At 37.8% G+C, this 13,457-nt stretch overlaps 1 protein-coding gene across 1 annotated transcript; it reads left to right on the top strand.

Annotated features, from left to right (window-relative positions):
* The first annotated feature begins 4,333 nt into the window (after window positions 1-4,333).
* On the top strand, window positions 4,334-13,074 carry LOC135758085 (sterile alpha motif domain-containing protein 3-like). Its single transcript, XM_065272931.2, has 6 exons — window positions 4,334-4,664; window positions 5,701-5,795; window positions 8,684-9,732; window positions 9,957-10,112; window positions 11,911-12,003; window positions 12,098-13,074. Exons 3-6 carry the CDS (start codon window positions 8,698-8,700, stop codon window positions 12,413-12,415), a joined length of 1,602 nt encoding a protein of 533 aa, XP_065129003.1. The 5' UTR covers window positions 4,334-4,664; window positions 5,701-5,795; window positions 8,684-8,697; the 3' UTR covers window positions 12,416-13,074.
* Window positions 13,075-13,457: the final 383 nt, after the last annotated feature.

Genomic DNA, 13,457 nt, shown 5'->3' with positions numbered 1-13,457 from the left:
GACACGCCACAAGAGTTCCGCGATTCGTATCGTGGGTGGTGTATCGCGGTCTTTCGGTTCGGTTTGTGGTATCGTTACACCCCTACATACAGGTGTAAAAACGTATGTATATATAATACCTCCATACTGTAAAAAGAGGAGGCTTCACGTGGAAACTGCACGTTTAGCCTTAAACAGTAGGCGGATATATAAATAATGATAAAATATATGGCTCTCACGCAGGGCGCCTTCCCGATCCAGCGAGTGAGAGAGAGAGAGAGAGGGACTTCATGTGCAGGCGGAGATACCGCCGCCTGCGCGAAATCATATGGCGACTCCCACGAGTGCAACCGCCGCTAAGAAGCGGGATTGCAGCCGCAAACCCAAGCTTCCTAGAGAGTGAGAGACAGATGTCACGGGTGTAGGCGGGGATACCGCCGCCTGCACGCACGAGTGCAGTCACCGATCTGCCTCGTCAGAAGCGGGACCGGATCCGTGAGGGCGCGAGCCTGAGATATCCTTCTCTAAGCGCGAAGCTGGAGCACAACACGTGCACGGGAATGCTCACAGTGCACACAGCCAGTTTCCTCAAAAGCCAACTGTGCGTGCTGCGCTCGAAGACACATATAGATGTGTATCCTTGTCTGTGATATCGCGCTGACAGGGAGATACACATACTTGAACTTATTAAACATACTTCAGATTTATGCAAACATACACGTAGTCACTTGCTGAGGCACAAAAAAAAGGGAGTGTGTTTGTGTGGGATGCCTTCTTTTACCCCTGGTCCGCACGGCATCACGGTCAGTATACAATTATCTCATCATTGTTTATGTTTTACACGTGCTTCAGATTAGTCACGCTGAGGCGTTCCCCAAAGCGTTGCTATGGCGACGCAGCTCGAGTTCCTCGAAAGGGAACACACTTCATCTTTCGTGCCATTGTTGAGTTTTGAAAATAAACAAAGCTGAGTGGCGTGATAAGATGTTTGCAAGCTCTAGCGTCTCCCGCTGATTGACGGGTGGGCGGGGTTTTCCGGGGGAAGTGCCCATATAAAGAAGTAATACATATAGAAAACCCCTGAAACGTCAGTTGGACCTGTAATCAAAAAAAACTTTCAGAAACTTGTACGAACCCTGGCGAAGTGCATTCGGCACAGAAATACTCTGTAACATGTCCAACTGCTTTTTTGACACTTTGCCTACGTTTAGCATGAGGAAACTATAGGCCCTATTTTAACGATCTAAGTGCATCGTCTAAAGCGCACGGTGCACAGTCTAAATGGGCATGTCCGATGCCACTTTTGCTAATTTAACAACGGGAAAAATGGTTTGTGCGCCGAGCGCAGGGTTGAAAAGGGTTGTACATATTTTCCTAATGAGTAATGGGTGTGTTTAGGGCGTAACGTGCAATAAACCAATGAGAGTCTTATCTCTCATTCCCTTTAAAAGCCAGTTGCGTTGGCGCTGTGCGTAATCCCTATTTAGATAACGGACCTTATAAACTGAAAAACTAAGTGGAGGAAGAAGACCACCTGTTTAAGAATAATGTTAAATAATTGGGTTGTTTTCATTACAGTGCATTGAAAATGCGCTGTACTGTTCTTACTGGGCTTTTTATTATTATTATTATTATTATTATTATTATTATTCTTCCAACCAAATTTCCGCAATTAATACGGCTCGAACCGTTTAACTTAGAAACTTCATTCAAACTCTCAAACGTGCGGACTATTCGGGAATAGTGTGCTATGACTTTTATAAGCAATCGGGGGTACGGTCTACGCCCCAGGGGCGAAAAAGCAGCCGAAAAATCCCATAGACTTAACATTGCGACAAACTTTGACGAGTCATAGCTCAGACCTAGGATTTCACAGAAACTTGTGACTTGCCACATTTGAAGAGGCTGGCAGGCTCTGTAAGAACATAACTCACAATGGGGTGTAAGTTGTACCCCTGGGGTGTAAGAGGTCCCCAAATTTCCCCATAGACTTATAATGGGGCAGGAATCATGCCCATATAAGGAACTAAAAACGTCCCGAATGGGATATCTTTGCAGCGCAGTGTCATAGAGACATGGGGGTGGGCTCATTTTACTCAGGCATCCAATCAGTCCCTTAGGATCCTTATTGAGCTATCAAGCCACGCCCCTAGCAACCATTTTGGGCACCCTAGCAACATCTCCCATAGACTGCCATTATAAAATGCCCAGATGGATATCTTTGCAGCACAGTGTCACAGAGACATGGGGGTGGGCTCATTTTACTCAAGCATCCAATCAGTCTCTCACCATCCTTATTGAGGTATTAAGCCACGCCCCTAGCAACCAAATATGAGCAGCCTAGCAACATAATAAACAAAGCCTTATATCTCTGGATCCGGACATCATAGAGACATGGGGGTTGGGTCTTTGGGTCATATTAGCTTCATGCTAGCTTCATGCTAAGTCATACTAGCTTTGTGCTAGTTTCATGCTAGCTTTATGCTAATTTCATAATAAATCTTGCTAACTTAATGCTAAATCATGCTAGCATCATGCTAACTTCATGCTAGCTTCATGCTAGCTTCATGCTAATCATGCTAGCATCATCTTAATCATGCTAGCATCATGCTAATAATGCTAGGATCATGCTAATTTCATGCTAACTTCATGCTAATCATGCTAGCATCATGCTAGCTTCATGCTAATCATGCTAGCATCATGCTAGCTTCATGCTAATCATGCTAACATCATGCTAGCTTCATGCTAATCATGCTAACATCATGCTAGCTTCATGCTAATCATGCTAGCATCATGCTAACATCATGCTAGCATCATCTTAATCATGCTAACATCATGCTAATAATGCTAGGATCATGCTAATTTCATGCTAAATTCATGTTAGCTTCATGCTAATCATGCTAGCATCATGCTAGCTTCATGCTAATCATGCTAGCATTATGCTAGCTTCATGCTAATCATGCTAACATCATGCTAGCTTCATGCTAATCATGCTAACATCATGTTAGCTTCATGCTAATCACGCTAACATCATGCTAACATCATGCTAGTTTCATGCTAATCGTGCTAGCATCATGCTAGCTTCATGCTAATCATGCTAGCTTCATGCTAATCATGTTAGCATCATGCTAGCTTCATGCTAATCATGTTAGCATCATGCTAGCTTCCTGCTAATCATGCTAACATCATGCTAGCTTCATGCTAATCATGCTAGCATCATGCTAGCTTCATGCTAATCATGCTAGCATGATGCTAGCTTCATGCTAATCATGCTAGCATGATGCTAGCTTCATGCTAATCATGCTAGCATCATGCTAACCTCATGTTAATCATGCTAGCATCATGCTAGCTTCATGCTAATCATACTAGCATCATGCTTGCTTCAATGCTAATCATGTTAGCTTCATGCTAATCATGCTAACATCATGCTAGCTTCATGTTCATCATGCTAGCATCATGCTAGCTTCTTGCTAATCATGCTAGCATCATGCTAGCTTCGTGCTAATCATGCTAGCATCATGCTAGCTTCGTGCTAATCATGCTAGCATCATGCTAGCTTCGTGCTAATCATGTTAGCTTCATGCTAATAATGCGAACATCTTGCTAGCTTCATGCTAATCATGCTAGCATCATGTTAGCTTCATGCTAATCATGCTAACATCATGCTAGCTTCATGCTAATCATGCTAGCATCATGCTAGCTTCATGCTAATCATGCTAACATCTTGCTAGCTTCATGCTAATCATGCTAGCATCATGCTAGCTTCATGCTAATCATGCTTACATCATGCTAGCTTCATGCTGATCATGCTAGCTTCATGCTAATCATGCTAGCATTATGCTAGCTTCATGCTAATCATGCTAGCTTCATGCTAGCTTCATGCTAATCATGCTAGCATCATGCTAACGTCATGCTGAATCATGCTAATCATGCTAGCATCATATTTCATCATGATAACTTTTTTAAATCATGCTAGCTTCACACTAAAACATGTCAACAGCCAGGTAAACTACTAGACTAAATTTCTTTTACATTTCTGTCAATCAGCTTTTTGCATTTTCATGCACTGGTAATTCCTTGGGAATTGCATATCTAGTTTTTATTGAAATTTTCATTTTTTTAATTAAAACCTTTAACTCTTTAACTCACCGCCAGCGTTTTTTAAAAAAGTTGCCAGCCAGCGCCAGCGTTTTTCATGATTTTCACCAAAGTTTAATGCCTTCCAGAAAATGTTCTTCTTTAAATATATAAACATACAATATACCAAATGAAAGAACAGACCCTCTGCTTTCAAACAAAAAAAAACCGTTTCATCCTACCTTTAGTGCACTCAAAAAAATGAAACACAGCTATTGTTGGTTCAAAGAATTTAAATACGTTTGAAATATATAATACACTTAAGTTTGTGCATTAAAATTAAAATCTTAGTTTGGACAAAATTAGAAAAAGTAATTTTCAAATTTACACAACTCAATTACATTAAATGAATGAAATAAAGTTGTGTTGCTTCTGCAGTACCGCACTTTGATCAGCAGGTGGAGCTGCACATGCGCATGCGCAGATAGAACGCACATGGTTCACTCTCCTGATTACGGTCGGCCATTTTCTGCATTAACGTCTTGTGAACAAAATTACTTTACAAGCGGAGAAAACGGAGAAGGTTTTGTCTATATGTGGAGACACAGGTGAGATATTTTACTTTTTTGCATTTATATTGAGATTATCAATAGATTAGAATTGTGAATTACAGATTACAGACCACATAATTACCAGATATATTACACGTGTGTAATTTACTTTGTTTTCAGATTACTATTAGTCACTCTACATTGCTTTTAAATTCCTATGTAATATTTTCCACGTTTTTCACTTTGATTTAATTTAAATTCTCCCATATAAAGACAAATACTTGTATTAAATTGCTAATTAGGAGCATTACAGACCACGTAATTACCAGATATATTACACGTGTGTAATTTACTTTGTTTTCAGAGTATTATTAGTCACTCTGCATTGCTTTTTAATTCCTATGTTATATTTTCCACGATTTGCACTTTGATTTAATTTAAATTCTCCCATATAAAGACAAATACTTGTATTAAATTGCTAATTAGGAGCATTACAGACCACGTAATTACCAGATATATTACACGTGTGTAATTTACTTTGTTTTCAGAGTATTATTAGTCACTCTGCATTGCTTTTTAATTCCTATGTAATATTTTCCACGTTTTGCACTTTGATTTAATTTAAATTCTCCCATAAAAAGACAAATACTTGTATTAAATAGATAATTAGGAGCATTTAGTGAGCATTCTCACAATTTATGTGAAAACAGATAGGTGTACACGTGCAAATAAATTCATTTTGTCCCATGGTTTAGTATTAGTTTTTTAATAATTCTTTTAAATTGTGGTCTTTGCATTTCTATTTGATTTCATCATAGAACTAAACACATTTAACACTTAAATACACATTTAACACTTAAATACACATTTAACACTTAAATACACATTTAACACTTAAATACACATTTAACACTTAAATACACATTTAACACTTAAATAAGTTGGCATTTAGTTAAGTAACTTGTTGGTAAGGTCATCCAAAACATTTATACTACAGTTTAGCAGTTGGTAGTGTTTAATTATATTTTTTATATATATGTAGTAGTATTTTATTCAATTTAATTGGTGACTAACGTCCTTTTCCGCTTAACAGAGTTTGGAAGTTATGCCTCAGGAGTCCCACAAGTGGCTGTGCAGAGATTGTGGCTCATTTCACACATCCAGATCAACGCTTTTAAAACACTTCAGGTTAGTACATGGACACTATGGCCGCAGACAAGCATATCCATGTGCATATACTGACTGTCCATGCACTTTTAAAACATGGAATGCACTGCGGTCCCACTTAAGCAGATCACATGGCAGTGAGAAGCAACCTCAAAGGCAAAATTCTAGTGAAACCACAATGATAAATTGTCATGTTTGTACTGCCACTGACATTCCTTCATTAAATGAGTACTTTCTTCATATTAATAATCACTTGCGCAGTCATGAGACAGTAAGTTGTATGTTTAAGGATTGCTCTTTCAAAACAAATGTGTATGGCACATTTAAATCACATAAAAACCGAAAACACTGTCAGTGTTCATTGGCAGATTTTAAGGAAGGTATTGTGAAAACACAAGGGGTAAGTGGGGTATCTGAAGACAGTCTTTTAACAGAAGAAAGTGATGCGTCTGTGGTAGATGACAATTCCAGCTGTATCGATAAAGATGAGGTTCCAGAGAACTTGACTGAGTTGGTAGAGCTTAAATTAGCTTCCTTGCTTTTAAAGCTGGAGAATTACTACCATGTCCCAGGCACAGCTGTTGATGAGTTATTGGAGGATCTGTATTATTTACTAAGTGACGCTTCCTTTCCATTGACTGGCAGAATAATTGTAGACACATTACAGAAGCACAGAATTGATGATAACGAATCTCTGGTCAAAGAACTTCTTACAGCTCTTAGTACAACAAACCCTTTATTTACCGCAATAAAGCGTGGTGGTCCACTATCCTCTGCGTTTAAGCGTAAACAATATTATAGGGAACATTTTAAAGTTGTAGACCCTGTAGAGTATGTTCTTGAAGCCAAGGGAAACAGAAGCTATCAGTATGTTCCAATACTTGAGTCTTTGCAGAATTTATTAGCTCAGAATGACCTACTTGACAAAGTGGTCGAAAGTCATAGTTCTCAACAATTAAGAAGAGATGTGCATCAGTACAGGTCAATTCAAGATGGTCTCTATTTCAAAACAAATGATTTCTTCTCAGAGGAGTTGAGGATATCTATGCGTTTTTATGTTGATGATTTTGAAATTTGCAACCCTCTTGGGACATCGAGAAAGAAACACAAGTTATGTGGAATGTACTGGATTTTGGGCAATGTACCAACAGTGTTTCAGTCAGCGTTGTCTTCAATTAATCTTGCTGTTTTATGCAAAACAGAAGATGTGAAGACGTATGGATTTGAGAAAATATTGCGACCTCTATTGCATGATCTCCAAACTTTGGAACAGCAAGGTGTGTATGTCCACAAACTAGGAACATTCCTTAAAGGAACAGTCGAGTGTGTTGTGGCTGATAATCTTGCCACTCATTCTATGGCTGGCTTCATTGAGAACTTTTCAGGTGACTACTGTTGTCGATTTTGTACAGCTTCACGTGAAGATTTTCAGACCAATGAAGTAAGGGCAGGTTTGTTTACACTTCGGACTGCAGAAGAGCACCAAGGGCATGTGAAACATGCTTTGGAAAACAATGTGAATGTCATCGGTGTGAAAAAAGCATGTGTTTTCAGTGACAGCCTTAAGTACTTCAATGTTACAACAGGCTACCCTCCTGATTTGGCTCATGATCTTTTTGAAGGCATAGTACCAGTTGAGCTGGCTGAGTGCTTTGCTGTACTTATTTCAAAAAAGATCTTGTCTCTTGATAGGCTCAATGAGCTTATTCATCATTTTCCGTACAAGTGGGGTGATAAGACAAACCGACCTCAACTGGTGCCACAGACTTTTGCAAGCAGAAGATCAGTTGGTGGCAACGCACATGAAAATTGGTGCCTGTTAAGATTACTGCCATTGATTATTGGACATTTGGTGCCTGCAGATGAACCTGTGTGGCTCATGATTTTAGACTTGAAGGATATTGTGGAACTGGTTCTGTCTTTGGTTCATACAGATGAGACTATTGCATATCTGGAATGCAAGATCTCTGAACACCGTCAGAAACATCAGTTGTTGTTCCCAAGTAAAAGACTGCTTCCAAAACATCACTATTTGGAGCATTATCCAGAAATGATTCGCTGCTTTGGTCCTTTGGTTTTTCTGTGGACATTGCGTTTTGAATCAAAGCATAGCTACTTCAAACAAGTAGTTAGGCACACAAATTGCTTCAAGAACATAACATTGACTTTGGCAAGTAAACACCAATTGATGGCTGGATATAACATTCACATACCCAGCCGTGAAAAGACCACCTTTCAGGTCACACATGTCTCCAATGTCGCTGTTGAGGTCCTGAAAGAGGATGTTGTACATTGCCTCAATGCTAGGTATCCTGGTATCTCCAGTGTCAGTGTTGCTCGGAATGTCTCTTATGATGGCATTACATATCGCAATGGCATGATAATTGCCCATGGCTCTCTTTGTGGGTTTTCAGAATTTGCTGAAATTACGCAAATTTGTATAATCAAAGACAGTCTAGCTTTCATTGCCAAAAAAATGTCTTCATGGTATCACGAGCACTTTAGGGCCTTTGAATTGGTACCAACTCATGAAATTTGCTTCATTCCCCACAATGAGTTGAAAGATCCATACCCTCTTGCTGATTATATGGTTGGAGGGGTCCGAATGATTACCCTAAAAAGACACATACTTATTGATTAGGTGCAGTATCCAGCAATTAAAGTCTTGTAGGGCTACTGTCAAACATGATATGCATGACAAGTTCTTTGTGTAGAGGGCCATGGCACACAGTGTTAACTAATATGCTTATGTGAAGTTTTAAATATCCAATTCACTCCTTAGGATAAACAGATGTTGTTCTAAAATGTAATGCTAGTTTCAGTTTCTAGTAAATGTCAATTTTATAGTTAATAGTAAGAATAAATCTGCTGGCATTGTACTAATAGATTCATGTCCCTCTCTCTTTCAGAAAGGTTTGATGTAATGGATAGCACAGCCAAGCTTCTAGTAATCTTGGGAGATAACGACTGTGAAAGGTTAATTCTCCCAACTGGTATACCAGACTCATTGAATGACCTTAAAAGAGAAATCCAAACACAACTTGGAGTACATGAACATTTTCGAATACAATTCAAAGATCCCGATTTTAATGATTTTGTTAACCTCAGTTCAACTTCAGACATACAGGACAGAGCCACACTTAAGGTGATTCAGTTGCCTTCATCTACAAGTAGCTCTTCTGCTCCATCTGTGCCAGAAGTAATTGAGACATCTTCGGGCTCATCCTGTGACACAGACATCATTTCATCTTCACATTCATCTGCACCTTCCTCATCCTCACATTCATCTGCACATTCAACTCCAGAATCTCTGTGCTGTGTTAGAAATAAGGTATGGCCTCAAAGTTTTCCAATACCACAGTTTAGTTTTGATGCTGAGATGCAACTGCAAAAAGCTCAGCTGGCTTATCAAACGGATGGTACTCTTCTCAGCCCCAATACCAAGCTGAAGTCTGACATTTTAGATGCTTTAGCTGCAGAAATAATAAAGTACAAGGCATACCCCTCAACTGCAGATCTTGATGATGTAGCTTCTGCTTTGGTACAGAAGTTCCCTTGCCTCAAAGAAAAAGGCTCTGCAAGTGGCTACTATGGCTGGAAAATAAGTTTAAAATACAAGATGGCAAACTTCCGAACAAAATTGAGGAACATAGGATGTTCTGAGCTAAACATCAACTCACACAAGCGAAAAGGATCAGTGGGAAGTCCTAACCAAGTGAAGAAACCTAAAAAAGCTGAGGTAAACTATTGTCCGGATTACCCACTGGGAGAAACAAAAGAAACACTTGAACATCAAAGAATTGCACTACTGTCTGAGGTGACTAAAAGAAACAATGAGCAGGTTATCAGGGGGCTGATGGACAGAACATTTTCGCTTAGAAGACATGAGGTGGTTGAAGATTTGCCTGGCATTGGTGAATTTAAGAATAGATGGCCAGCACTGTTTAATGAACGAGAGGTAAGTCTTTGTAATGTCTTTCTGTAAATACTTAGATGGTGGTTGTAAATTTTGAAATTAATGATTATTCACATTTAATTGGTTTGTTCATTTGTGGTAATTTTGTATGTGATCTGTAAGTGTTGGTAAAGACATACCCTAAGTGTTGTGGTATTATAATACTTGTAAGGAATATCACGCATATCACTAACTATTTTGATTTGTTCTTTTAAAACTGGTATTAGGTTTCTGCAGAATTCAGTAGGATTACAACAATCCCTTTGGTGTCCAAATTCATGGGTCAGCTCGATCATTTCTCAACTCAGCTTATCAGTGTTTTCAGAAAGAAAGGAGGAGCAGCAGGACAGAAGATCAACAACATCATGTCAGTTTTGGATCAGGTATGCTCTCTAAACTCATCATTTTAAATCTGGCAATATTTCTCCCAAATATAAGCTTTCAGTTATTATGCACCAAGCCTCATGGTATGATACCTCTTGTTTTTTTTTTCTCTTAATTAGAACACTGAAGTTAATAATGGTTGCAGTAGGATAAATAATGGCTGAATATCTTTTTTTCAGTAAAATGCAACTAATGCGTGGCTTTAAAGGAAAACATGTTATTAGCTCAACTTAGACAAATTATACATGCCTATCTTTTTCCAGTGTGTGTACTTCATCTTTGCACAGCATGTCGTGAATGTGTTAGCATTTAGCCTAGCCTCCTTAGGATCCAAACAGGGATGAATTTAGAAGCCACCAAACACTTCCATGTTTTCCCTATTTAAAGACTGTAACATGAGGAGTTACACGAGTAAGTATGGTGGCACAAAATAAAACGTGGAGATTTTTCTTTAGTAGATAAAAAATGAGAACTACATTGTATGGTGGAAGAGGACTTAGTTTGTAGCACTTCGACCTCAGTGCACAGTAACATCATCACTCCCCTCTCACTGAGTTTGAGCGAGAGGGAGAGTAGTCAGGAGTGATGTTGTTACTGCTCCAGAGGTCGAAGTGCTGCAAACTAAGAGTTCTTCCACCATACAATGTAGTTCTCATTTTTTTATCTGCTTAAAAAAATTCTCCACGTTTTATTTTGTGCCACCATACTTACTCGTGTAACTACTCATGTAACAGTCTTTAAATAGGGAAAACATGAAGTGTTTGGTCCAGGGGTGGGCATCGAAGGCCACAGTCCTGTAGAGTTTAGCTTCAACCTTAATCGAACACAACTGAATGTAATTTCCAAACAGTCCTGAAGACTTCAATCAGATTTTTCAGCTGTGTTTGATTAGGGTTGGAGCTAAACTCTGCAGGGCTGTATCCCTCAGGACCAGGAATTGCCCACCCCTGGTTTGGTCGCTTCTAAATTCATCCCTGTTCGGATCCTAAGGAGTGAATGGGGCTAAGCTAAATGCTAACACATTCACAACGCACTGTACAAAGGTTAAGTTGCACACATTGCAAAAAGATAGGTATGTATTAATTTGTCTAAGTTGAGCTAATAACACAGTAAAATAGTGAAACAGTGGTGTTTTCCTTTAAAACCCATTTCAGTCAAAATGAGATTATGATTTTTAGTAAATACTCTTTACATAGTGTACGTTACTCAAAATTTTGCTTAAAAACTTGCTAAATCCACAGTCTGAAATATCAATTTGTAGACCATGGGTGGCGAACGTCGGTCCTGGAGAGCCGCAGTCTTACAGAGTTTAGCTCCAGCTCTAATCAAACACACCTGAACAGGTAATCAAGGTCTAAAGAGTTACTAGAAACCTTCAGACAGGTGAGGTTTAATCGGGAGCTAAAAACTGCAGGGCTGCGGCTCTCCAGGACCGACGTTCCCCACCCCTGTTGTAGACCAACACTAAACGCCTGATATAAAATGCTCATTTAAAAGAAAAGATAAAATTGCATTTGAACACTTCATATGTTCTGTAATGTAAACTGTTTTAATTAAAAAGGCTTGCATATAGCCTTTTACCATATTTTTCAGAAGCATCAGAGTCCGAATAACTCGGACATCAAAAATGATTGTGTATCTTTCCTATAGCAAAATTTTTGGTTTAGGGTCATTTTCTTTTGTTTTCAGAGATGACCCTTATAGAAATAACATTGTCAGATAATTTGTATATAGCAATCATTTTTGCAAGTGTGAAAAAGCAACCTGCTAATAATGGTTTCTTGTTACACTTTTCAGAATGTTTCCATCGAAAAAAGACGTGAATGCATCCTAAAAGCACTCGTTGTTTATGTGAACGAAGACCCCTCAAACCTTGTGAAGGAGTACATGGTAATTTGAACCTGTTTAACATATCTCTAAAACCAATTTCCCCCTTTCACCCAGATTTTATCTAATTGTTTCTTTTTGTATTTGTTTTTTTTAGGATGTTGAACATGAAGAAGCCCAAACCTTGATGCGCAACACCACCCTTGGAATCTATGTCATCAACCCTGAAGGGGCACATGCTACAGACCCCTACCAAGATGTTGGCATCATCATTGAAGGCATCAAAATACTTGAAAACCTTAACAATGTGGCACATGCGTGTTCTATGATGCTTGGTCTGATTTATGCATTCAACTTGGCCTACCCGCAAGATTTGAGGTACACTTTTGAGATATTTCAAAAGCTTTTGATGGAGCTAGATGCCAACAAGCTGTCAAACAAGGTCCATGTCCTAAAAAATAAGCTTCTTTTCTAAGTACTAAGTTGAGGTCAGGATCAAGTGATGGTACTTGTTTCCACAATGTTACACTGCATAAAATTATTTTCAAGAAAATTCTTAGTATTTTTGTCTTGTTTTCAGTAAAAATATCTACAAAAATTTTAATTAAGAAAATAACTCTAGTTTTTAGACCAAAAATATCAAATTAAATTTATTTTTATTTTTTTACTGAAAACAAGACAAAAATACTAAGATTTTTTTTCTTGAAAATCATTATACTCAGTATACTGTTGACTGTTACAGTACATTTGTTCCAGTTCTGCCATGTTACAGTTCTTTCGGTATTTCTTGTTTTAAATAAATCCATTGTTACTTTTCCCAATTTAAAGAGGGGAAAAGAGAGACTTTTCTCCCACTTAATTTCATTTATAGGCAATGTGCTTTTATTTTCTGTATTTTATTGTATTTTGCTTTTAATAAGGAAATGGAATAGTTTTAAAAATACAGATTTTGAACAAATAAATCTTGTTGGACATTTGTGTTCTTAAATGCATTCAATATATTTACTGTATATTGTTTACCTAAAATAGTAAGAGAAAACAGTAAGACATTGTTTACAGAGTTAAGATTTTGCATACATTTTTATTGTTAAAAATGTGTAAAATTGTTTTACTTGCAATAAGAAGAGAAAACAGTGAGCCAATGTTCACATGGTACATATTTTCACTTTTTATTGTATAAAATTTTTTTATTATGTGTACAATTTTAAATTGTTAAAATGTACTAACTAAATAAAGTAATGCAAAGCAAAAAACAGATTTTTATTTTGGTTGAATGTAAAAAACTATATATAGTTCAGTTGAACTTAATTAAGTTAATTATTTAAAACAAAAAAAAGAAAGTTAATTTAATTCAACTAAACAAGATTGCATTATGTTTATATAAAAAACTTAAGTTTACTGAAATAGATAATGTTACATAAATTCAACAAAATTTGTTAGGTGGAACCTGTTGACAAAAAAAAGTTAATTAAATCCAACATATTATTTTTTTGAGTGTGGTTCTTTTGCAATCAGCT

This window comes from Paramisgurnus dabryanus, chromosome 6 (genome assembly GCF_030506205.2).
Source record: "Paramisgurnus dabryanus chromosome 6, PD_genome_1.1, whole genome shotgun sequence".
Classification (NCBI taxonomy): Eukaryota; Metazoa; Chordata; class Actinopteri; order Cypriniformes; family Cobitidae; genus Paramisgurnus; species Paramisgurnus dabryanus.
Note: the sequence above shows the minus strand (reverse complement) of the source record. Positions and strands in the feature narration are given on the sequence as shown.